General features: G+C 38.6%; 1 protein-coding gene across 2 annotated transcripts in view; it reads right to left on the bottom strand.

Annotated features, from left to right (window-relative positions):
* Positions 1–27,996, bottom strand: part of LOC132825484 (dual specificity mitogen-activated protein kinase kinase 6-like) — a 125,755-nt gene that overhangs the window by 71,964 nt on the left and 25,795 nt on the right. Inside the window, exon 1 of one of the 2 annotated variants that reach the window (XM_060840802.1) lies at positions 23,196–23,509. The exons of the other annotated variant lie outside the window; for it this stretch is intronic. Within the exon in view, the coding sequence (XP_060696785.1) occupies positions 23,196–23,211 (16 nt within the window). The 5' untranslated portion in view covers positions 23,212–23,509. Of the gene's footprint in view, positions 1–23,195; positions 23,510–27,996 lie in introns of those variants that run through there. 2 annotated transcript variants of the gene reach the window in all.

The raw sequence follows: 27,996 nt of genomic DNA, 5'->3' as shown, positions 1-27,996 counted from the left end.
TCCAAGCAAGCGAACAGTGCTCTATCAAACTCTGACTTGTACCTCAGTTGCTGAAAAAGCTTTGGAGCAGGAGTCAAAATTACTTCGATTTTGACAGTTCCTGGAGATTATTTTTGAGGCTACATTTCAATTGAATAATTTCTTCATATGGTTCGCAAGAACAAATTGGGCAAAAGGTCCCCATCAGATACCAATGTTAAGCATCTAAACCAGATAATAAAAGGAATTGATGAAGTAAACAGATAGAGACTATCGTCAAGATTAGAGTGGTACTGGAAAAGTACAGGAGGTCAGGCAGCATCCGAGGAGCAGGAAAGTCGACATTTGGGCATTCCTCCAGCATCTGCAGTCCTCAATTTCGTGTAGATAGAGACTATTTCCAAAAGTCAAGATGGAGAGAACAAGGAGCCCAGGCTATTCAAGGCAAGGTCAGAACTCAGTTCCACAAACAAAAACAAAAACAATAGTGGAAAGCTGGAAATCTCTTCTCCAAAAGCTAAAGCTTAAGGCTGACTGAAAGGTCAGCCACTGTTTTGAAATTATGTTTGATAAGGGTATTAATGATTATAGAATCCTAGGCAAACAGCAAAACTTAGATTAATTTATGATTAAACAATGTTGGAACAGGCTCAAGATACTGAATAGCCAAAGACTATTTGTTTGCTTCTGTAACAACCACTTTGTATAATGGGAATTAAAGTTTCCAGCATTTGAACATGACTTGCCCTTCTTAGCTAGTTGTTGCACATTTATGGTATAATTGTGATTACATAAAAAGTAAAACATATTCTTCCCCACATTCTCTACAGAAATACAGCATTACTCAGTGCTTATTATCTGGACTGACGTTGCTTCTTCGCCCCATTCCAAATGAGTCATACTTCAGTCATTGGCACCTGACAGGAAATTTGTGATTATCTTCCAGATAAAATAATAGAGAAAAAATATTGATACCTACACAAGCAGCATTACAATTATGAAATTCTATCTTACTCAGTTAACAGATAGCTCTTTTGGAGAATTTACTACAATATAACACAGAACACTATGTAAATTCAAAAATAAAAATGCTGCTTGTTTTAAATATGTAATTATTTACTGAAACGACTTTATAGTCATTAGATGAAGGATGCACTAGGGACTGGAATATTTTACCAATGTCAACATCAACACAATTTCAACATCCAGGACTATGCAGGGCCAATTAATGCTCCAAAGTGTCTCAATTAGTCACATATTGGTAAAGTTACCAGACTTGTAATCCAGAGATGAAAAATGTGTTGCTAGGAAAGCACAGCAGGTCAGGCAGCATCGACGTTTCCTGAAGAAGGGCTTATGCCCGAAACATCGATTCTCCTGCTCCTTGGATGCTGCCTGACCTGCAGCGCTTTTCCAGCAACACATTTTTCAGCTCTGATCTCCAGCATCTGCAGTCCTCACTTTCTCCTCCTTATAATCCAGAGACCAAGATTAATACTCTAGAATCACAAGTTCACACTTTACCATAGCAGCTGAAGGAATTTAAATAATAAAGTACATTAGTCTCATTAACAAATGATCATTAAATTACTGTACTTCCTTTTAAAAAAAAACAAACAAACAATCTGGTTTATTAATATTCTTCAAGGGGAGAAACTTTTATCTGGTCTGGCCTAGACAGGACAAAAAGTATTGCTTGATGATCAACTCCTGGACATTATTCACAAAAACCTAGCATGTCACTCAGTTTCAATCAATCAATAAAAGACAACATGAAATGGACCAAAAATGGACCAATCACCATGAACCTAGGCATGAAAAGCAAGGCCACATCACATGCAACCAACACTGCATAGTCTTCCTCACTAGTGTCCATGGACTTGTGCCAAAATTTGAAGAGCTGGCCCAGAGACTAGTCAGGTGGAAGTGGGTACTGCAGACGCTGGAGATTAGAGTCTAGATTAGTGTGGTGCTGGAAAAGGACAGCAGGTCAGGCAGCATCTGAGGAGTAGGAAATTCGACGTTTCGGGCAAAAACCCTTTATCAGGAATTCCTGATGAAGGGCTTTTGCCCGAAACATTGAATTTCCTGCTCCCCAGAGACTAGTCAGGCAACTGCCCAAGACAGTAAAGACGGGAACAGTCATCACCTACAGGTTCTGCTCCAAACTACTCACCATTCTGACTCTGAAATATATCTTTATTTATTCACTGTTCCTGGTGAAATTCCTACAATTTCCTAACCTCACAGTGGATGTACCTACAACATAGGTACAGGGCAGTATAGTGGCTCAATGGTTAGCATTGCTGCCTCACAGTACCAGGGTTCCAGGTTTAATTCCAGCCTTGGGCGACTGTCTGTGTAGAGTTTGCACACTTTTTTTTCATCTAAAGATACACAGGTCAGGTGAATTGGCCATGCTAAAAATTGTTCATAGTTGTTAGGTAAATTAGTCAAGGAGGTGGGTTATTCTTCAGAGGGTCAGTGTGGATTTGTTGGGCCAAAGGGCCTGTTTCCACACTGTAGGGAACCTAATATAATCTAATCATATGGATTGCAGGTGGGTATGGGTGGAGAAACAGGGCCAAGAGATCAGTAGCAACAGTGCGTACCATCTGGAAGACGCACTGCAGCAACTTATCTTACCTCCTTCACCAGCTCTTTTCAAATTGGGACCTAGTAAAACAAAGGCAGCTTTGCATGGAAACACCTTCGTAAGTTGCCCATCAAGCCACAAACTATCCTGAATGTTATTATATCATTTCTTCACTCTTAGTGTGTCAAAATGCTGGAACTCCCTAAAACTCTGCAGTCCTTTGAGGTTCATGAAAGCACCTTACCATCACCTTTTCCGGGCATCGTGGATGGGTAATAAATGCTGGCCTAGCCTTTATTTAAAAAGGTGGTGAGTTGGGGGCTGAAATGAGTGGAGAGGGTAGTTAAAGAAGTGTCACTTTTCACTTTTGAAATTAAACCTTAACTCAAGCTCATTACTTGGGAGTAAACTGAACACTAGAGATAGTACAACAGTTGGGCCTGTACAATAATTAAATATATCCGTACTGGGTTTTAGATTATGACTGGAAATTTTCTCTAGAGCCTTCTTAGGTGTCCTTGTCTAACTGCATAATTTTAAGTTTTAAATATCTTGTCTCTCATCCGCTCCCTGCAACCTCTAGTTCAAGACTTCACTCTTCCATTTTCATTCCTTTCAATTCCAATGGCCTGACTTTTTTCCTCTGCTCTCTTACCTTTTTCTGCCAACTCTGGCATCTTCATTCTTCATGTTTAAGGAACTTTAACTCTACCTCCATATCAGAATCAATTCGTTTCTCATTACTTGGAATACCCAGACCCTCCAGTATCTCTATTAAGCCCAAATGCTGCGCTCAGTTTTCAAGTATTCCCATCTTCTTAGCCCTGGCAGGCAATTCTACTTCTGATTTAGCAATAATAAATGTGGTTTCTTTTGTCAGAGATGTCCTGCATTTGGAGGAGGCTTTACCAATATCTAGTGCAATCTTATTTTTGCTCAGAACAAAATTTGGCATTTCCTTTCATTCCTTTATCTATTATCAACTTCACACCCAACCATCTTTATTCCAAAATATTCCAGTATAATGTCACCAAATTTTGACTCTGGGGTACTGTATTGGAAATCAAGGTCCATGCTTCCCAAAATAAGGAGAAATCTGAAAATATTTAATCAAACTATCTAAAGTTCCTAGTTTACCTTATTCATGTTTAACAAAAGTAGTGGAGATTTGAGAGGATGGAACCAGTGAAATACACAAGAGAGCCAGAGGGTGTGGTGTATTTGGATTTTCAGAAAGGCTTTTGATAAGAACTCTCTTAAGAAGTTAGTGGGCAAGGTTAAAGCACATGGAAAAGGGTTAATATACTAACAGATTAAAAATTGGTTGACTAACAGAAAACAGAGTGGCAATGAAAGGGTCTTTTAAAAAGACGCAAGTAGCAACTAGTAGGATACAGGAAGGATCAGTTCTTTGACCCCAACTATTCAGAATATGTAAATTACCTGGACTAGCAAACCAAATACAATATCTCCAAATTTATTGACAGTACAAAACCAGGTGGGATTAACAGCTGTGAGGAAGCAGTGAGGAAACTTCAAGGTGTTCAAAGTTTGTGAGAAGATTTGTAGCTCGGGTGCTCGTTGTTGTAGTTCTGTTCACGGAGCTGGGAGTTTTTGTTGCAAACGTTTCGTTCCTCACTCATCCACAAATTCTATCAACAGACACATCGACCTAGACCCTATATACCGGCCACTGCAGCGGACAGCAACTGATAACCGGAAGCGGCAGATTCAAACCACTAATAATGCTGGAGGAATCAGCACAGAAGCGCTTGACAGGAAGCTCCCAAGCACTGAGGATGTCACCTAGAAAGGGGACGAAACGTTTGCAACAAAAACTCCCAGCTCGGCGAACAGAACCACAACAAACTTCAAGGTGATTTAGACAAGTCGAGTGAGTGGGCAAATGCGTGGCAGACGAAGTACAATGTGGCAACATGTACATTTCGACTGAACAACAAAAAAGGAAAAAGAGTTTTATTTAAACGTGGATAAATTTCAAAATGTGGATGTATAAAGGGATCCAAGTGTCCTTACTAATCAGTGCAAAAGAGCAACTCACAGCAATCAATTAGGAAGGCAATTGTATATTGGCCTTCATTCAAAAGCAGGGATGTTTTACTGCAGTTATACAGGGCCTTGGTGAAACTACACCTAGGTATTATGCACATTTTACCTTACCTAAAAAGGACATACATGCCATTGTGGCAATACAGTGGGGGTTCATTTGGCTAATACAGGAGGTGGCAGGCTATTGCATACAAGTGATTGTTTTGATTGGGTCTGAAGTCACTAGAGTTTAGAAAGATGATTGAAGCACAAAATTCTAACAGGGCTGAAAGGATGCAGGAGGATGTTTTGCTGAGTTGAAGAATCTAGAATCAGGAACACAGTCTCAGGTGCACAATTTAGGACTGAAATGAGGAAAACTCTGTTCAAAAGGCCTCCTCCTGGTTTCTATATTTACTTGACTGGCAAACTCAGGTTCAAAGAAAACTCATGAGGTGTCTGTACTTAAGAAAACAATTGTTTATTACAAACAAATTTTCTTCAATAGATGACAGAGGAAATATGAATTACTAACATAACTGTCTCTAATTTAATCTATCCCTTTTTAAATTCTTCCCTTCATAATCAGACATGTGTGATGGATAAGATATTAGGGTGGAATATTATGAGTGGAGAGTGGAAAAAAGTAATCAGGGAAACATTTCAATAACGCTCAGTCTGGAACAAAGCAGTTGAGTTGCTATAATTTTGATTTCTTCTAATTCATTTTTCACTGTTTGTGTCAACAGCAAAGGGTTGGATTTTCAGAGGAATAGAATATTCATGCTAAACCTGGGAGCCCTTGGGTAGGGGGTGCATTGAATTGAGGGATGGGAAAGTGGAGGAAGGGGACCTTAGGTCAGGGTGAGGGTCGCAAGTCTGTGGAGTGTAGATAGTCTGAGGAAGGTGTATTTGGAAAGTGTATTCTGAGCTAAGGATGGAGTCCATTTAATAGTTGGTCAGGAGTTCGACTATGTATTTAATCGTCAAACTTTTCCCAGAGTTACTGTTTTATTTAAATTTCTTCAAACCCTTTTGAATTGTCCTATTTAAACAGAGACATTTGGACGGCTCCAGCCATAGAAGTATTGCTCAGAGGAATCTTCAATTTGCAAGGCTATTTCTTTGGAGTGCACTACAATGGAGATTTCACAGGTCCTAATGTGCACCTCTCAACTAAACTGGAATAATGACCAACAGACCAGTAGAAAATCCAGGCCAAGGAGTGTTTGCACACCAATGTATTCTTTCATTCACTGGCTGAGAATATGACCTTTGACTGTCTTTGTAGGCATTTTATTCCTCCATCAACAGGGAATTTACAGAGAAATTATTAGAAGACAACTGTTACTTAAAACTTTTGGGCACCTCAATGCAAGAGGGAGAGGGGGCCAGATTATTCGTACGTTTGCTTTGCAGGCTGAATGCTTCTCTCTTCCCCATATAACCTATGTTCACCTGGTCAGGAGCCAATCAAAATTTTGGTTTTCAAGCAGTTTTCCCCTGCTCTAAAACCCATTAGTTCCATACTGTCGGCTTTTGCTATCACATTGTTCCACAGAAAAGGAACATTGGAAGTTGTATGCAGTATGCGTCTGTATACATGACTTTTAAAACTGCAGCTGCCTCTTTGCAGACTATTTGGTTGAAAGCATAAATGAAGAAAACAAAATGGTGTGTTCTGTCTATCACTTTGTCTCCGTATACAACATTGAAATGAGACCCCAATTTAAGTAGGCAGCTTAATTCATGTGCGCCAAACCCACAAACAAATTCCATTAAAAAGTGGAGAGAGAATGGGAAGTATACCCTCACATTAAACTGTTTACCTGAAATAAACGTGACATGAGATTCTATTCATAGAAAATCCAGGCCCATCCCAGGAACGAATCATACATACAGTAGGACTGTCTCATGCAATAATTCTCAGTCAGCCTCACCTCAGATCAATTTTTGCCAAGGCATCAGATTTATCTTCGGGTAAAAAGTGAGGTCTGCAGATGCTGGAGATCACAGCTGAAAATGTGTTGCTGGTTAAAGCACAGCAGGTCAGGCAGCATCCAAGGAATAGGAAATTCGACGTTTCGGGCATTCCTGATGAAGGGCTTATGCCCGAAACGCCGAATTTCCTATTCCTTGGATGCTGCCTGACCTGCTGTGCTTTAACCAGCAACACATTTTCAGCATCAGATTTATCTGCCAAGTTTAGCATCAGCATAAAGCAATTCCTAATTCCCACCAACTTGTGCAATGACTGCTCAAGACAAAAAAGAAAAAGTCAACATTTGATTAAAATAAAAATATTAAAATAAACTTCATCTGAACATAAGTTTTACAAATCTAAGCACACTGATAGTGAAATTCTAATATCAAAACCAAATATTCTGTCTCTCAAAACACATTTAATAAAACAATTCTCAATCACCAGGTGGACGAAGAACTGCTATGTAAACGAACTATGTGAATGAAAATGGCAAGCCTATTTAATTTGGATGTATTTATGATTTTCCTGGAAATATCAACTTCCTAAATATCTCGAGGATGTGACAACATAACAACAAGTGATTTTCCATCCACCCACACCCTTCATTTTCCTCTCCTCCGAATGCTTCATATACTAATATCTGTCAATAATATTCAAAATAGGAACAAGTAACAGGAAAGGCACAATACCTTTCTCTTAAATTCTTTTATAAGATATAGAGGTTATTCGCTAGGCCAGCATTTGCTGCTCAGCTCTAACTGCCCTTGAGCAGATAGTGGGGAGGCCGCTGTAGTGTAGGTACACCCACAAGTGCTGTTAGGAAGAGAGAGTTCTAGGATTTTGACCCAGTGATAATCAAAGAACAACGAACAGCAATATAGCTTCAAGTCATTATGACTTCACTTTCCCTCAACTTGTCTGGTATAGAGTTTGTGAAATCTAAATTGGCACCCCCTTCTCAGGGAACATATCAGGCTGGGAAGAACAGAACAATCATACAGGGGTGATTCTGGACGTGTCTGTCATTTTCTGCCACTTCCATCAGGAGGCCACAACCAAACATCTTCCCCCTCCAATTCCTTGTCTGCATTAGGCAGACCATTCTCTCTGCAGCACTCTGGTTCATTCCTCCATTCCTAATACCTCCTCACTCCTCTCCTTACAGCACCAACTCATGCAACCACACAAGATGTAACACTCGCACTTTGACTTCCTCATTCTTGACTTTCCGAAGTCCCAAAATTCTTCCAGGTGAAGTAGTGATTTACTTACACTTCTTTCAATCTAGTCTAACACATTTGTGGTCTCCTCTAAACTGGAAGGAACAAAACAGACTGCGTGACCACTTTGTGGAACACCCCTACTGTCAGTAAGAATCACCCTGATTTTCCAGTTGCTTGCTATTTTAATACACCATAGAGTCATAAACACGTACAGCATGGAAACACACCTTTCGATCCAACTTGTCCATGCTGACCTGATATCCAATAGAAATCTAGCCCCATTTGCCAGTATTTGGCCCATATCCCTTTGAACACTTCCTATTCATATAACGATCCAAATGCCTTTTAAAAAGTCGTAATTTTATCAGCGTCCGCCACTTCCTCTGACAGCACATTCCATTCCAGCATCTGTGTGAAAACATTGTCTCTCAGAACCCTTTTATTGAACCAGAAATTCTTCTTGTAGACACAAATTCCTCTCCATCTAAACCCTTAACACTATGGCAGTCCTAGTATAGGTTTGGAAAATTAAAATATCCCCCACCCCCATTATTCTTACAGATAACAGAGGTCTCCTTATAAATTTGTTTCTCAATTACTTTGCTCTCATGCTAACATTTCTGACCTAGGCCGAGATGTAGAGGTTCCAATGCTAACTGGAGGGATAATACCTCATTGCCTGCGTAGGCACTTTACAGCCTTTTAGGACTGAACATGGAATTTCATAGCTTCAGATAATTAACTGTCCTTCATTTTGATTACACCTCCATTGTCTTGTTTGCATAGGAGAGTTAACCTATTTTCCATTATTCACACCTATCATTAACAACTACTCTGAATCTATGTTGTACAGTTGGTTAAGAAAAAGAAGGAAACATATGTCAGGTATAGACAGAATAGATCGAGTGAATCCCTAGAGGAGTGTAAAGGAAGTAGGAGTATACTTAAGAGGGAAATCAGGAGGGCAAAAAGGGGACATGAGATAGCTTTGGCAAATAGAATTAAGGAGAATCCAAAGGGTTTTTACAAACATATTAAGGACAAAAGAATAATTAGGGAGAGAATAGGGTCCCTCAAAGATCAGCAAGGTGACCTTTGTGTGGAGCCACAGAAAATGGGGGAGATACTAAATGAGTATTTTGCATCAGTATTTACTGTGGAAAAGGACATGGAAGATATAGACTGTAGGGAAATAGATGGTGACATCTTGCAAAATGGCCAGATTAAAGAAGAGGAAGTGCTAGATGTCTTGAAACGGTTAAAAGTGGATAAATGCCCAAGACCTGATCAGGTGTACCCGAGAACTCTGTGGGAAGCGAGAGAAGTGATTGCTGGGCCTCTTGCTGAGATATTTGTATCATCGATAGTCACAGGTGAGGTGCCTGAAGACTGGAGGTTGGCAAACATGGTGCCACTGTTTAAGAAGGGCGGTAAAGACAAACCAGGGAGCTATAGACCAGTGAGCCTGACCTCGGTGGTGGGCAAGTTGTTGGAGAGAATCCTGAGGGACAGTTTGTACATGGATTTGGAAAGGCAAGGACTGATTAGGGACAGTCTACATGGCTTTGTGCATGGGAAATCATGTCTCACAAACTCGATTGTTTTTTGAAGAAGTAACAAAAGAGGATTGATGAGGACAGAGCAGTAGATGTGATCTATATCGACTTCAGTAAGGCGGACAACAAGGTTCCCCATGGGAGACTGATTAGCAAGGTTAGATCTCATGAAATACAAGGAGAACTAGCCATTTGGATACAGAACTGGCTCAAAAAAGGAAGACGACAGAGGGTGGTTTTTCAGACTGGACGCCTGTGACCAGTGGAGTGCCACAAGGATCGGTGCTGGGTCCTCTACTTTTTGTCATTTACATAAATTATTTGGATGCAAGCATAAGAGGTACAGTTAGTAAGTTTGCAGATGACACCAAAATTAGAGGTGTAGGGGACAGCGAAGGGGGTTACCTCAAATTACAACAGAATCTTGACTAGACGGGCCAATAGGCTGAGAAGTGGCAGATGGAGTTAATTTAGACCTGCTGAGTTTCTCCAGCATTTTCTCTTTTTATTTCAGATCACCAACATCCACAAAACTTTCCTTTACTTGAATAGTAGTTTTATATTGCTCTAGCATGTACACAGGCCAAAAGATGTCCTCTCTTGCTAAAGCATCTACAGCTTAGAGTTGTACTTTCAGCTTCAGAATTTTACTTCCATCTCCTCTCCGAACCTTGGGATTCAGTTTCACTTCACTTATATCTTTAAGAAATTTTACTTTTAGTCTTAGTCTCATTCATTTGGTTCCCAAATTTTTGTTACGTTTTCAGTGATTTTAGTCAAAACTGTTTCCTAAATGAACTTTCTCACAAGTTTCTTTTGGAATAGACAATTTGGAAATAATAAATTGGGCCTGAATAACAAAGTCACAAGTTGCCCAAAATCTCTACCTATTCAGATTCTTTCCCCTCTTCAAGGCTGAGGGGCTCATCATTTTTGGCGTTTCATCATTCTGTGCTATAAACACATGCCCTGCCTTTGCGGGATTTTGTTTTTTTACCTCCAAATTCCCCCATTTTCTTGTCAGTTATCTTATCTTCATCTGGGTATCTCCCATGCCTTTCAACTGTTTTAGCCAGCTGCACAAATCTTTTCTTCTAATGATTTTCATTATGACTTTGATGATCTCTGCATTATCTAACAGCTTCCTGCTTTTCTGTTGTGCAGTTTTCAGACTACTCAACTCAGTTACTTCCTCTGATTGAAGGAAGTAAAGTTTATTTCTCCATTCCCCCCTCTCATTCAACTCAAGGCAGCTCATGTTTCAGTTTGGACAAAAGCAATCAATCAACGTCAGGTCTCTTTAAAAATGCCAACATGTATACACAAACATTTCCAATTTTAGCAGTCTTTTTAAAAAAAAGGACACATCTTTAACATATTTTGGCATTTATAGTGGAGAGTGATGCAGAAATTATATTTATTTAATTCAGCATCAATTTGTTCCTAAATCTAATCCTATGGTTCCACTTAAGTTACCCCAACCAGAGCCAAAGACAGCAACATCAATCCCCAGGCTGTGGCATTAATTCAATAAATATTCAAAATTGTCTAGATCGAGGATAACTCCTGGAAAGAAGGCAGCAGTGGCTAACAGGTAGAAAGGAACACATGCTTGTTACAAAGGTTATGTTTGGGTGGAGATGGACAGATGGGTATATCACACTGCTTAAAATACACAGGAGCACCAGATACATTCATCCCCAAAATCCTCAAAACACTTAGGAAAACTCAATCATGGAGGCTTCAATTGAAGAAAACCATGCCCTTAATTAGAAAGAACTAGATTCTGAGAAGCTGCTCCAAATCAACAGACATGTTATTACACACTTCTGGAGCAGGTATGACTTGAACTTGATACTACCGCTGTAAGACAAGAGCTCAAATGCAGTATACTGCGTATTTATTTTAAATCAACTTGTTCGGACATGTTGTGACAGACACGTGGGATGGGGGGTGGTCTTCAATCCAGGTCTCCTGGCTCACACGTAGGGGCACTACCACTATACCACAAGACCTCTTGCCCCTAACAGCAAAAATAGTTTCTAATCTATTTGTTCAGACATGTAGTAGCACACCTCTGGAGTAGGGGGGATTTGACCCCAGATCTTCACAAACAGGCCTACCGCCAACAATAAAATATTTTCTAATCAATCAATTGATGGCACTATGCACTTCTGGAACAAGTAGAACTTGAACCTGGGCTCAAAAAGGTGTACCACCAACAAAAAAAAAGGTGGAACAAGAGTAGCGTGGATCTTGCAATGCTCCTGAGTTGCAGGCCATAATTTCTAAAATATAGATCATAAAATTATATGTTCATAACAAAATAAGTCAAGAATATTTTTCATTAGTAATGAAATTCAGAAGTTCTCAAGTCTTGACATAGTATCAAAATTGCAAAGTGTGCATAAATTAGTAAACAAAAACCAAAGTAAGCATGAAATGCAGTGTTTTTAAACAGATATCCTATACAGAAGTAAATCATTTGATCATATCAGTTTGCAAATTCATAACTTCCATTTTCTGTAGGACATTAATTAGGTAGAAGTACAGATGACCACAAATCAAAGGAATCACTCCAATAATTGCACATTCAGGAAATGACAATGCAACAGCTGGGAGTCATTTTATTTCTTTGGTCCAGAATTTTTGAGACGGCCGTGACTGCAGCATATTCAAAGGGTGAGCAACTACAAAAACAGCTGGTATAGTACTAAGCAACACTGGTGCAAGAAATGTAGGGTCAATTCCCCTTCAGTGCTGCACCAGCTTGCTGTCATGAAGGCTGCAGTTGTAGGAAGTGAGGAGGCCACAACTAGCCTCAGCACCCCTTCTGTAAGGAAGAAAACTCAGCTGCTGTGACTTGCTAGAAAATACTGAGTCAACTGTGGTTCCGTGGCAGCACACACACCTCTGAGTCAGAAGGTTGTGTAGAAAAAATTCAATCCTACAACCTTATGCCATCTTCCTGGCTGAAACTTTAGTGCAATACTAAGCAAGAATTGAACTATCCTTGGTACCATGTTTCAATCGGTTAGATGGATACAAAGGCACTAATTTGAAAGAAAACAGGGGAGCTCTCCATAGTGTAGTGAACCATTTTTAAAATCAAGCAATTGATTTCTCTAGAGCAGATTTTATGGTCATTATTATACTGTCATTTATAGAACTTGGCTATGCACAAACTAACTTCTACACTACAACAGTGACTCTACTTCAAATTACCTCACAGGCTCTGGGATATCCCAAGAATGTGAAAGGTACTTTAAAAGCATTCATTTGATTTAAAAAATTAATGACAAATCTATTCAGACATGTTAACATGGTATATTTCTAGGGCAGGTAGGACTGTGGCTCAGTGGCAGCACACACACCTCTGAGACAAACGTCTGGGACAGGTTGGACTTTAACCAGGATTTTCTGGCCTAGAGTGAGGGACACCGTCACTTATCACAAAGCCCATTTTAAATTGTTATACGTGCGCACGCAAATGCAAGTTGAGTTGATTGTGACATTCCCCACAACTGAAATACCTACTCAGTGTCAAAGGTTCACAATTGAAGACAGCTCACTTCAGTGAGACTTGCACAAAACAGGGGTCACAGCAGAACCTATTCAATAGATGCTCAGTGTGGAAGAGTCCGATCAGCTGAACTATTGAGAAAAGCTTCAAGTGTATTATTGAATATATATTTATATTTTATCTATTATGAATTTTTTAGCAAACATATACATGCTGAATAGGATATGCAAATTAACATTCAAAGCTCTTAAATGAGCAATATGTTCGTTATATATTACGCTTGCTTACATTGATGCTGAATAGTTGAAACGTCAGTGTGGACTTGTTGGACCGAAGGTCCTGTTTCCACACTGTAGGAAATCTAATCTAATCCAAAACAAAGTAATTAGACAGATCAAAACAGCTAGCAGCAAAATTGGGGTAGTAATTCAAATATTACAATTCATACACAGTTTATAACAATAGAAGTATTCTCACTTGCAGCACAGACCACTACAAGTGTATTTATTGCATGCAATACATTATACAGATTCTCTGAATATCATAACATTCACTACAAAATTGGCTAACTTAATGATTAGATGTTAAATCACTTTTTTTTAAAAAAACAAATTGCATCTTCACTCTACTCTCCTCCTGTCACCTATTGGTTACTGTGGTCTTCCTGTACCCAAGAAACAGATAATTGATTCCAACTTCTTGTGCTGAAGTATGGAATAAGTGTTCCATGGGGCAGGAATTCAGGTTATAGCACACAATTTATTTCCTGGTTCCTATTCCAAATACACAGTCAGTTGTTTTTATTTACACCGCAACCTGGAGCTTACTTGGAGTAATCATCTTGTCAGAAAGAACATGCATTCCCTTCAACAGAACATCTTATTTGAAGAAACTGCCCTTGCGGAGATAAATTTCCACAAATGTCAGGAACTCTCATAACTTATCAACAAATCTTGATGTAAGACTCTGGACAACAAAATTACTCCACAAATGTAAATTGCTAGGATGGTAAAACAACAGGAGCTTCACAGAACTACCAGCCAAAGTTAACACATCAGAAAGTATTCAAAGAAAGATTGATCAAAGACCTTGCTTTTAAAAAGAACATTTTCAAAAAAAAAGGGAGAGAAGGGGGAAATATTATGCAAAGAAAGTTTGATAGAGTTTGGTCTACACAGCCGAAGGTATCACTGGTGAAATGATGAGGTGAAAACTGTTGATGCACAAAAGACCACAGATGAAGGAGCATGATGTTGTCAGAGGGTGCAACACTGCAGGTGGTCACAGAGATAAGGAAGATGAGGCCATTAAAAGGAGTCGAGAATGTTTTTGAAAACAAAAGCAGTGGTTTTGCTGGACCAGGATCCAGTGTATTTCAGTGAATGTAGAGGGTGATAGATGCACTGGTGAACAGGACATTCCTATGACTTGGTGGAAGTTACAATGAAGGCAGCTGAGTGTTACAGTCAGAGAGAGACAGCAAAGAAACAGACCCTTCAGTTCAACTCATCCATGCCAACCAGATATCCTAAACTGATCTAGTCTTATTTGACAGCATTTGGCCCATATCTCTCTAAACCCTTCCTATTCACGTACCCATCCAAATGTCATAATTGCACCAGTCTCCACTACCTCCTCTGACAGACTGCTCCAAACACATACCACCTGCTGCATTTAAAAGGTGCCTGAAGGGCAATTTTTCAATCTTTCCCCTCTCACCTTTAACATATGCATTTTAGATGTGGACTACCTTATGCTGGGGAAAAGACCTTGCCTATATACCCTAACCATGACCCTCATGATTTTATTAACCTCTATAAAAGGCCACTCTTCAGCCTCCATAGCTTAGAGAAAAAAAGCCCCAGCCTATTCACTCTCTCCTTATAGCTCAAACTTGCCAATTCCAGCAACATCTTTGTAAATGTTTTCTGAAAACTTTCAAGTTTAACAACATATTTCCTATAAGCAAGGAGACTAGAATTGAACACAGTATTCTAAAAGTGGCCTCACCGATGTCCTTTACAGCTGCAACATGACCTCTCACCTCCCATATTCAATGCACTAATAAAGGTAAGCATGCCAAACGCCATCTTCACCACCCTGTTTTCTTGAGAGTCCACTATAAAGAAACTACGTACCTGCACCCCTCGGTCACGAGCTCAAGTTTTAAAAAGGGTGCAAGGTGGAAGGCTGGCCAAAGTGTGAAGAATGTATTTTAAAGTGATAAAGGTGTAATACACACTTGCCCTTTAACTGGCATCAATACGCAGACACTTTCAGGCTGGGATGGGAGATAATCTTCAATTGAGATAGAGTGCAGGAATTAAAGAGTAATTATATCCTTCTTCAATGTAGAGCACTGAAGCCCTAACACTTCCATGGCTCAGAGAGTCCAGAGAACAAATAACTAAAACGTTCATGATTAAATAGTTCAGCAAACATATAACAGCATTACAACACAGAAGCCAATTAACCTACTGCAACCATACTGACTCTGATGAACAATTCACAACTGCTACCTCCCTATCGTCTATTCACACTCTTCCTGAAATATTTAGATTGCCAGTAGACACAGAGCTAGTCAATACTCTTCAACTGCTGCTGCACAGTAATTTCCACTTCTTATCAACAAAATTGAAAGTTCTACTTTCTCATTATTTATGGCAATAGGATAAAATCAAATTCCCTGTTTTTAGCTCAGAAAAAAGACACACTTTCAACAGATTGCTAGTTTTATTTCATAAGCTCATTGCGGGTTCTATAATGACCAAGAACAATGCAATACATTTGATGGTCTCATTCACAAATCAACATTCATTTTCTTATACAAAGTCTTCCTCAATCACCAGAACAATTTATCATAGGATGATCAAATTGTTGTAGCACAGGAGGCCACCGTTGAAGCTGCCATCTCCATACTGACTCCCTGCATGAGTAACTCTCAGAATACCAGCTCTGACCCTTCCCTGTAGCCCAGCAATTATCCAAATTTCTTCTGAAAACCACAATTTTAAAAAAGTGTCTCCGCCACAATCTCCGTTCATTCCAGATCCAAACCACACAATGTGTAAAAATATTTTTACATTATGAAAACAAATCTTGGAAATAAAGTAATAAGTTACGTCAGTAAATATCTGGGGTAGAGTTCAGGACCTCTACTCAGTTTCCATTTTCGTGCCTATTCAAGTTTGGCCCTTGTGGTTGAAGATACCATCTGATCTGCCTGACTAAAGACCTGTATGTAGCTCATTCCTGCAGGTGCTGCTAACTTGACATGCTTTCTGACATAACAACTCAGAAGTTCCAACGGGTCCTAAAACACTACATTCATACTCTCAACAGTTATACAGAAGCTCCCTAATAACAGTTCAAATTTAAATTACTTAGCTGTGTTTCTTACTTTTCTGTCTTTCCCCTTATGTGGGTATATGTTTGCTCCTAGAGAGTGAATGCATGCTCAATTCAAAAAGTTGAATGGCTAAGAATTGTTGCCCTGAACATAGGAATGCTTCCTACAAATATTCACCCTGCTACTTGTAGCATTACATGCTGCTTAACAGATATATTATCCATAACACTGCAAACATTTCTCTCAGCCTGACAGAGTTCACTATGCAAATGGACCATGCAATTGTAGTACCCCAGATCTATTAGCAAAAACAAAACTCTAACATTCAGCAAACATCATTCACAACTGACACTGTTTCCATTTTTAAAATGATGTTACTAGTCATCTAAATAAAGTTCACCCCTGCAAAGGAGGCGTATGGGGAAAGGTGCCTTCAAGACCGATAGCTGATTATCACCCCCGAATCCCTTTGTCCCAAAATAAAAGCAAAATCATTTAACAAGGCCAACCTGTTTACCAACCTTCATACTACTCCTAAGATACACAAATTTTCTTTAATAATATAAACATGAGCTTCTGTCAGCCTTTCATTGTCAAATCAAAAGAAAAGCAAAATTAAATTTGTGGTATTAAATGACATTAAAACAAATCACATATTCCAAAAAATTTTAAGGTGGCAGCATTTTAAATTTTAAAGTTGAATAAAGTGGATAATTTTGCAAAGAAGTATCTTCAGCATATTCCACAGCCAGAGAGACTGCCACTTAGAACTGTTATTGGCAAAAGTTGTTTACTAAATACACAAACAAATCCTATGTAAAATTACCTCTTTACCATTATGCTCTTTCAAGGTTAAGTAAACTCTTCAAGTTGGATTAACCTATTGAAGTGCATTTGCTTTGATAAGCTAATTTAAAACAAAACTGGCCCTGAATCAACAAAGTAGAAATCATTTGATAAATGAAAACATAAAGGCTGCATTTTCTTCTCAACTACTTTCATTTTAATGTTATAAATTACATAGTTCCCCAATAATTGTTCATAACAAAACACTTATTATTTACTATACCAAACTATTGCATTTCAGCACATGTTTATTTTATGGCAAAGCATGTCTGAATACACTGCCTCAATCTGCTTCCACAATCAACTGTTACTATCAATGTTTCTCAGTAATATGTAGATTGTCAAATTCAGAAGAGCAAAATCATTGATGTCTTTGCTGGTTGCTTTTCATAATTCACGATGACATGTGAAAAACTTGCACATTCATTTGTCTATATCAAAAATCTCAGTGAATAAAACTGTTGGCATGGTGATTCGAAGTCACATAAGATCATAGATCTGAAAGTAAGTTCAGAGTTGTGAGCAGAGAGATGGGAAATACTTGGGTCTAGAACAGAATTTTTCATTACATGAATATATTCAAAAGACACTTGGCTAATCGCATCAACGGCCTAGACACAGGCAAGGGATGTCCAAATACCTTCACTTCTATTTCAAATAAATGAATCAAACACGTGCTAAAATCTAAGCTGCAGCAACATCTGTACTGAGTAACAGAAAGCACAGTACTGTGTACAACTGCTACAAGGTTACAGTAATACCAAATTGATTTAAAAGTTAAGCTGCATTATCGTGACCACACAACAACAACAACAACAACAACAACAACAACAATCTAAACAGCGACACAGTCAATTCCATAGAAATTAAATATAGCAAAAGAAAATCTCTACCACACATCTATCCCACATAAATGTCAAGATTTTCCTGACATGAGCAAATGGCCATTAATGATCACCACCATCCTAGTTCACCCACACTGACCCCAAGGACAAGAAAGCATAATAATGTCTCTACTTCCTCAGGAGGCTAACGAAATCCAGGACGTCCATAATGATTTTTATCAATTTTTACAGATGCACCATAGAAAGCATCTTTTCTGGATGAATCAGAGTGTGGTATGGCAACTGCTCTTCTCAAGACTGCAAGAAACTGCTGAGAGTTGTGAACACAGCTCAATCCATCACACAAACCAGCCTTCTATCCATAGACTGAGTCTGTGTGTCTCAGGAAAGCAACCAACATAATCAAAGACCTCTTCCAGCCCAATTATACTCTCTTATATCTTCTGCCCAATGGAAGAGGGTGAAAAGGTTTGAATATACGTACAAATAGATTCAAGAACAGCTTCTTCCCCATTGTTATCAGACTTTTCATTGGACCTCTTAAATGTTAATGTTGATCTCCCTCTCCCTCCCTCCCTCTGCACCTTCACACTGACTGTAATGCTGTTTACTGCACTCTTTTCTGTACCATACAAGTTGCTACCCTGATAGAATCGTAAAATCCCTACAGCATGGAAGCAGGCCATTCGACACTGAACCTACAAACATAACTCAAAACAGAGAGTGCTACTTATCTATCTTGGTTGGTTCATTGCTCTGCTTTGTAAGGATAAACTTTAAAAATGATTTTTAGCCAGAAAGAGAACTAGCAAGGCAGAGAGGTTGAGAGAAGTCCCAGTGAACGGAGCTAAGACAGCTGTGCAAATATTACAAATCGTAATATGACTGTTCGTGCAAGGAAAAATCATTCTAGTATTTTTGATGTCTTAATATTTATGGGAACAGCTTCGTGGACAATACAAGGCCAGAGCAACAGAGGCCATGTTCCAAAAATACAGGGAGTGATCTACGATCAACAGAAGTGGGACTATCCTTATAGGACTAAAACTTGTACATTTAGTTTTGGGATGAGGGGTAAAGAATAGATAGTGACATGTGCATGGAAAATTATATGACGCCACAATGCTTTTCATTTAATTATAAAGCACTGCCCATGCAAATCTGACATAAAACAAATGTTCTAAAATAAAATCAGCCTACTATTTAGTTTAATTACTGAGCATAGCAATACATAGCTTGGTGTTTGTTTACATATAGCATCATCTGTTAACCACAGAGGCATGACAAAGACTAGAAGTCCAAGTTTCATAGCATGCCATAACTCAAGATCAGAACCAGCTTCAAAGTTCTTAAAGGTTAACCAGTCCCCAACCTTCCAAGTTGGGACTTCGGTGGATACTTCCTGATACTGTGTGAGATATCATATCATATGTTCTAGAAAACAGTAGTATCAAGCCAGTTACACAAAGAACAGAAGTTTAAAAACGAAACTATACTGACATTAGTTATGAAAAGAACAGAGGATTAAAGTCTTAGTCACACCTGTATAATTCAACAATAAAATGAAATGTTGCAAATGCAACAAACTAAATTGCTTTGAGAGATTGCTGCCTGAGTTAACAGTTAATATTTACATGACTAAGCCAAGCTTCCTTACCCCAGCAGAAGTACATATACCAAAGCAAAATTGGATTGATGGCATAAGGAAGCTGGATTAAGCACTGTAAATATTAGATGCTGACTCATGAACACTGGCTTTCAAAAGTTCAGATTAGAAGAGTAGCAACACAACATAGTTTTGCCGTAACAAATGATAGTCACCAGAGAGAAGTAAAACCTGTTCTTTGCTTCACCTGCTGTATACTTTCAGTATATCCTAGCTTCATTCAAAATGAAAAATTCCGCTAAGGAAGTATTTTAGGGTTAAATGTGTTTGGAGAAACGCTGAAGATAAAGGTCAAAATGGCAGGTGTCAAATGGTCATAGAAAGTGAAGATGGAAGACAGAGGGCTTTCAGGAACAAGCTCTAGAAAAATTAGATGCAAGACAATGCTGAGGATTGCACAATGCATCCGATTCTTACGGCACCTGTTTAGATTTAATTATCCACCAAAGCAGAGATACATATACTAATAGTAGGTAGAACCATCTTCTACAGGAGCAGCTCCAGTTACCTGGTGCTGGTATGCATTATTTGAAATGCAAACACAATCTTCATTCCTTCCAAACATCACAGAGTGCAATCCAACTGTCTCTTTTTCAAAGGGAACCATTTGCCCCTATGTGGAATGCTGAAGCATGAACTTCACATTTTGCCTTCAACTGAACTTTGGCACAATAAGATAATTAGAGACAAAAAAGTTATTTTGCTATCTCACGATCTTTTGAAAATTACATTAAACTGACACCCACAGCCACAACAAATTTCAAAACAAAGAATTACTGAATCGGCAGCACAGCAGATGACATTAAGTCTATGAAGCCTGTGCCAGTGGTTGAGTAAATATCAATTACTTATGTTTAGCCACTTAATATTTTTCCCTCAGCCAGTATCATTTTAAAAAAACTGGTCAATCATTCATTACTGCACGCTGTAGTTACATTTGCCTCTGTAGCATTGGGCAATGAATTTCAAAACAACTGTTTCCAAGAGATGCAACAAAGATAGTGTTTAAATGCAAGTTTGTTGTTTCTTTTCCAGAATGCCTGTTTTTACTGAAGATTTAACTATAACATGATCCTCTACCTGCACTATGGTAAATAGAGAATGAAAGATAACATGATAATTGTCTAACTCGATAAATTTATGCACACAATAGTGAGTAGACAAGTATATATGTTAAACATAAATTTAAATCCTGCCTCAAATGCTAAGTAATAAATTTATAAGTCTAAAAACCTCAAACTGAAAAAGCCTCCCCAAAGGTCATCAGACAAAGACTCCACCTGCTATGGTACTGGACTATACTAAACAGATTCATGTCGAATCAGCTTACCACACCTAGAGAAATCTTTGAAAAGTTACAATTAACCACCTATCCCAGACAAGAAAGTTAAAAATGATTTCTGCTCCTGACAGGTGCACGTGGACATATGGAGAAACAGGACAAAACTCAAGAAATATATCCTTTCCATAGTTCAAGTCCAACTTAACTCTGTATTGGAAGAATTGCAGCCAACACACCAGACAGATGATAACCAGCACTTTAAGAACTATACTAGCCTGAGTCACTATTTTTAGGTGTGATGCAAAAAACTTGAAGTCAGATAGTTGTATTAGAAATTTGGACTACATACATTCATTTGTAGGTATTATTGAATCATAGAATCTCCATGGTACCACTCAAGTCTGAAGCTTGTGATACTACAAAGTCCAAAAATTATTCACCTCAAGGCACAAAATATTTTGTACATCACTAATTAATAAGTATTAAGAAATGAATTATTTAACCATTAGTAAGCAATCAGGTCAGTTAGAGGTTGTCTCTCAAAAGTCCAAAAGCCAAGGTCAATAAACTCCATACATTCTAACTCTTGGAACAACTAGACGATTGTGAAGGAGTTTCTCAACATTCCATTTATATTCATGTATGGATGTAGGTTCACTCACTGAGCTGGAAGGTTCATTTTCAGATGTTTTGTCACCATACTAAGTATCATCATCAGTGAGCGTCCGGATGAAATACTGGTGACATTGCACTGCACGGACGTCACCAACCCAAGGAAACCTAAACACAAATAGAAAGCGGCCATGCCACCCGAGGTTCACTGATTAAATTACCTAGTATGGTGACAGAACGTCTGAAAATGAACCTTCCAGCTCAGCGAGCAAACTTACATCTGAACCTCAACCTGATCTACAAATCTTCTCAATATTCATTCATTTTACTTTTTTTGGAACATTATGCAAATTTTGCATTAAAAAGGGCAAATATGGCAGACACGTTTTTATAAAACAGGATATCTAAAGGTTGTTCGGGTGTGAGGAATGGTGACTCCTCCATTATGTTATTCCAAGAATAGGTCTATACTACATCTCAAGGCCATTAGCATTCTCACTTTTTTACCCCTTTATCTTGAGACTGCCTTCTTCCAGTTGAACTATAACCAGAGGTGAGAGAGCTCCAACTACGTGGGTAAGGACACCCGACCTGATGCCTCTGTTAGATGCCAACCCAGTAGTGGTCACAGCCCGCACTCCAGTCTCTGCTCACAGGTATTGTCTGTAGTGGGCTCAAATCCAAACTGCTGACTCAAGAGGCAGGAACGCTGTCACTAAACCAATGGCTTACTCCTGATTATGCATGTTTATTTTGAAGAACTTTTGTTCCACTTAGTTTGCAACGTCTAATGTCTGTAAACTTCGATCAAATTAACGTCAAATATGCAGAGAATAAACCTTTGCGCTGCATCTACCAATGCCGTAACTGATCTGAAAGTGATGCAAATAGCGAGTGCCAAGTAGGAAGTGTTCCATTCCCAGAACTAACATCAATCATAGAGCACAAACCCCACATAAGAAGTTCATTTTTCTTTAAAACGAGTACAAATCTATTCAAGTTATTATATTCCTCTCATTTAAAGAGGAATACATGTACATGTATTTAAAGTCAAAAGTACTCCAAAACAGTGAAAGGAGATATAATGCAATTATTTTTCAAAAAATTAGAACGTTCCTATCGCCACAAATGCTGGCTTCCAAGAACACTGCGGCAATGCAAATCCAGATATAGATGCAAAACATCAACAGAGAAAGCCTCAAAGTAAATTTCTCTACCTAAATCTTTCTATTCAAACAATTTACAATGACCACGCTGAACTGGTAATTGAGCCAATGTTTCCCTTTAAGATGAACACTCCCAGTCTGAGGCTATCCATTAACTGCCGCAAAAACAGTAGTGAAATCTGTGCATTGCGTATTTCTATAAAGATCACCATACTGGGTCAACTTAAAGGACAAAACCGCATGCAAGAACGCTGAGCTAGCAACCTTCAGCTACCAGAAGCTGGCTGCATTTGCTGTTTGGCATTGCAACTTACGGTAACTCCCTGCTTTAAGTCTTTGCTGCAAACAAGCTACTGTAAAGGAAGGCTGATTGTGCAACGAATGGAAGTAAACAAGCTAGCTCCAAAATGCTTGTTACACTGAGCCAGCTATGCACCGCGCAGCTTCTAACACACACAAAAAACATAAATCTCACAATGAATTCGATTGAGAGCTTGAAATTAAAATTGCAAAACTTACCTTGTCTCTTGTCCATAAGTTCCCAGAAGTGCAACTGAGGCGTGACGTGCCTTTAGGGGAAGTCTCATTAACAAACTCAAAGAACTTAGTGCACGCTTTGGGCCCCACTCTGCAGACCTGCATGCACGTTGTTCTTGCAAAACAATTTGCTGTTGCTTTGCTTCTCCGATGTTTCTCCTTTTTTCTTCCGTCTGTTCCCTGACGAGAACGTTTCCTTATGTTAAAAATATACCCTCGTCTTCAATTGCACCGACACAAATCTTCCTTCCAACTCAGCTGCCACAAACTCAACATAGAGACTGCAGTAAAAAACCAATCTCAACCATGACATCACACAGGAAGTTGGAAAGTTGCCAAACAAGGAGGCTACAGAGGTGCAAGTCTTTTTTTAAAAATACACCAAAATGTCTACAAGTGACGATCATACTGGGTGGCTTTTTGAACATTTCTCTCTTGTTTATTGATTTTATATATATAAAAATAATATATACACACACACCTATGAGCAGTTGGGTTCTGAAGGAGGTGTTTTATTGAACAAACTCTTGCTGAAAAACGTGTCTGCTCTTTTCCTTAACCAAACGTTAGGACTGTCATAAATGTGGTTAATCATAGAACATTATAGCATAGAATGAGGCCATTTAAAATTACTCTTACTCTCAGTTTTTTTTTCCATAGTTCTGCAAATTTTATCCATTCAAGAGTTTATAAAATTAGTTTTTGAATATTACTGAAATCTGTTTCTGCTTTTCTTTCCAGCAAGGCATCGCAGGTCTAATTATACATTGAATAAAAGAAATCCCATCTCAACTGTCTCTTTAGAAGAAACAGTTTTGATGCTTTAACTAATTTCAGAGATCTGACTCTTTTAAAGAGTCTTGAATTACTGACAAAACCAGAGTATAAAGTGTATCTCGAGTCTCCAGTTAATTAGCTCTCCAACAGTTTGCGATGAACTAATAATTCACTACAAAATAAAGATGCAAAAGTGGGACTTGTACTTTGACTAATAGACAAAAATGTATCAACACTCCTGGGTGTGAAGTGATCAGGAAAGACACAATTAGCACAACGATGAACAAATACCCATCGACAATACACAAGCAGGATATAAGCAGAATTTATGCTGCTTTATTGTTCTCCTTGGGCTAATTCCAATGGTGTTCGGTAATCACTTTCAGGAGGATTGAGCTGAATCTCGTACCTTCTCTGTCACTGTTTTTGAGGAAACTGGCCTGATGCATTTGACAGGCTGAGTTGAGATGTTTTCCCATAATGAGAATGCCAGTCATTTGTTTTGATCTTTGGTAATAGCTGAATGTGGTGGGTTCCCCTGAAAATATCCTCACAGTTTCAGCTTAAAAAAATGTAAGGGAAAAGATATGAAAGTTTATTTTTAACATGCATATTTAATCTTTGTTGGAGTTAAAGTTAAACAAGTGACTTGCTAAGTAGAATCTTAGTGAACTCAACTGTATTGATTTGATCAAAATAATCTTACAGAAGTTATTTGTAAAATCTACTTCTTGGTATAAGCAAAAAGCAAATCTGTTGGAAGAATTTGCAATTAGCTACAACAGCAAGATAGCAGAAGTACTTGATGATGGAACATACCTTGACAGCTTATAATTTAACTAAGCAATAGCCTTAATGGCAAGCAATGTTTTCCAAGTATAAGTTATCAAAGGCTTTTTAAGCAATTTCAATAAATATGGGTCATGATTAAACCATTTAATTTGAGGCAAGAGGTATATAAACAAAAAATTAACAACCTGACTACACATTCACATTGCAGTACAATACAGAAAGGCAGGAAGAACTTTTGGAAATGTTTTGCACTCTAAGTAATTGAGGAGGACATCAGAGGTCTTTGTACAAAATTCAGTTGGGTAATGACTACAATTTTGGCACTTCTTTCCTAGCCAGTGACAGACACCATTTTGTCATTAGCATGGCTACTAGAAGTGTGCAAATAAAGATTAGACAGACCATGATGTTAATTAATTCTAGTGGTGCTATACTCAAACTTATGCTCCAACTAACACCCTTTCAACTACTGTATGACAAAACATATGTTCAGCAGTATGTATGATCCACCACCAGTGCTATTTAAAACAAGCTTGTCAAACACACAGGCCCAAGGCCTGAAGCAAGCCTACCACGTGGATCATGGAGCTGGTATACAAAATGCAGCTGAGTGAAAATAAACATCTGCAAGGAGCTTCCCCCTAGTCAGACTGTTTATCTGCCATACTCTGTGATAATACTGAGCCTATCTTTATCAAACATCTGATTGGAGGAGAAGTGAACAGTGCAAAAGTTAGTGACTTTATTCAGCCTGAATGCATGAGCCTCAACAGTGAATTTTCAATGACTGGGAGAGAGTCTGTTTATCTGAGGATGTATGTTCCTGGGTAGCTGTGATAGAAGAAGAGGCTCCCTGATCTCAGGTAGTTGCAGTGGATGCAAGCAGGTTGAGGAACAAGTCTCCATTTTCCTAGGAGAGAGAAAAAAAAAGAGTCCACAAAAGAAGCGAATGAGACAGACAGTGAGTTAGAGAGAGACAGATAGACAGACAGACAATACCTGTGGGTGAATATGTGTGTGTCTGTCTGAGAGAGAGTGTGAGGGAGAAAGAGACAGCCCATTTGAAGAAATGCAAGTGTGCCTTTAGAGTAGAGTACTGATTTGCTTGCTGTAACCATGTGACTTTGACCTCAGCTGCATGTGCCTAATTTGAGTTGAGGCCAGACAGCCATTAAACAGATAACATGATGTCAAAGTGATGCAAATGAAAATATGTTAATGTTCAGAGTTTGTTCAGAGTCAGCTGATGAAAGAAATAGCAAGGAAGTTAGACAAAACACATCACAACTTTGAATTAATGGGTGAGTAAAAATGGCTGTGTATTTCCCACACCCTACTATTGAGGAAATGAAAGGAGATGTGAGACAGATTTTCTTTTCCATTCTCAATGGCCAAACTATGCCATTGAAACAGAGTTTCTTTTAAAAAAACTTAAGCACCTATGTGTTGCAACCCTGCTGTCAGGAAATTACAAACTGTATAATAGCCCAATTCTCACTGAGGGATAGAGAAGTCAGGAGAGATTTTGCAGGCTTTGAAGAAACACCTTGAACCCCACATTAATGGTACTTAGGAAAAGTGTTTGTTCAGCATCAGAACTTAAGGTGGGGGAGCTATTCATCAATATGATAGCACTGAAATATCTAGCTTAATCTGAGAGTTTGCACAACCAAAAGATGATATCATCAGAGATAGCACTGTCTTCAGCATAAAGGATCCTGCCGTAAGAGCACATTTGTTGAGTGGAGAAAGTTTTGAGACTGTCAATAATCAGCTAAAGCATGTTAATGGCCAAAAAAGGAAGAGATATTTGCAGAAAAGCCAACAAAATTATCAAAACCAGAGAACAAAAAATAAATATTGTAGGGCACATCTCACAAAAGAGTGGAAAGCCTCTCCAGTGTCTGGAAAACAGAACCTGACTCACTCTGCACACGCATGTATAATTGGAGAGATATCAGCAAATTAATCTGATGAATTACTTTATACCATACAACAGGTTGAAGTTGTCAAGTCTAAAAGTGATGAATGGTTTGTGACTGTTAGAACGATGACTGCAGAATGTGAGCAGTAAGAGAATGTGAAGCGTCAGATTGCCATCAGTGCTTCATTTAGTTTCACAGATCTTTACAAAGTGGTATCCCAAAACTGAAACCATCAAAAGTAAGGTTGAAGCTGTATGATGGAATAATACTGATGTCAGAGAACAAATAGAATTCAGAACTCAATGCAATGGGAAGAAATGAAGATCTTGAGCTGCAGAAGTAGATATTTAACAAAATCCATTCATCTCAGCTAAAGCAGGTCTAAAGCTTGGCCTAGTAACCCTCAATATGCCAAAAGAGATTTCCAATTTCACAGCCCATGAAGCCATTGATTATTGAACAGATCCTAAAAGATTACAAAAATGTATTTACAGGTCTTGGATATGCTCCTGGAATATTATCATGAAGTAGCTGAAAGAGTTAGACTAACTCAACCAAGGAATGTTTCAACTGCCTTCAAGTCCTGCCTGAAATACAAGATAAAACAGCTGGATAGGAAGGGAGTGTCCAGCAAGTGACACCTCCTATAGAGTGGATCAGCAACATGGCTGCAGTGAAACTACCTGCAAAATTGAAAGTATGTATAAATCCTAAGGGTCTCAATAAAACTTTGAAGAAATTTCACTGTCCCATGCCCAAAATTAGAGGTTTTGCCTCAACTTGCAAAGACAAAGATCTTCATTACCCAAAATGCAAAGGATGTTTACTGGCAAATTAAGTTGGATGAAAGCAGCCGTTTTCTAACACATTCTGGATAACATTCAAGTGATACAAATAGTTATAAATGCCATTTAACATTTCTACTGCTCTTGAATACTAATAAAAGACAGCACAAGATAGTCACTCGTCCCAGATTGGAAACTATTGTGCATTAATCTGCTAGTCTATGGATGTGGAAACGTATGGATGAAATAATTGCATACCACACAGAATATAGTGTGACTGCACCAAATGAACCTGAAACTGAACCAAGAAAAAGATGCATTTGAAGTTGATGAAAGTCAAGTTTACCTGGATTCTGATAAGGTAGGAGCTGCAAGGTAAAAACAATGACTGCAGATGCTGGAAACCAGATTCTGGATTAGTGGTGCTGGTAGAGCACAGCAGTTCAGGCAGCATCCAAAGAGCAGCGAAATGGACATTGAGCAAAAGCCCTTCATCAGGAATAA

The sequence above is a fragment of the Hemiscyllium ocellatum genome, chromosome 20, assembly GCF_020745735.1.
Source record: "Hemiscyllium ocellatum isolate sHemOce1 chromosome 20, sHemOce1.pat.X.cur, whole genome shotgun sequence".
Taxonomy (NCBI): domain Eukaryota; kingdom Metazoa; phylum Chordata; class Chondrichthyes; order Orectolobiformes; family Hemiscylliidae; genus Hemiscyllium; species Hemiscyllium ocellatum.
Note: the sequence above shows the minus strand (reverse complement) of the source record. Positions and strands in the feature narration are given on the sequence as shown.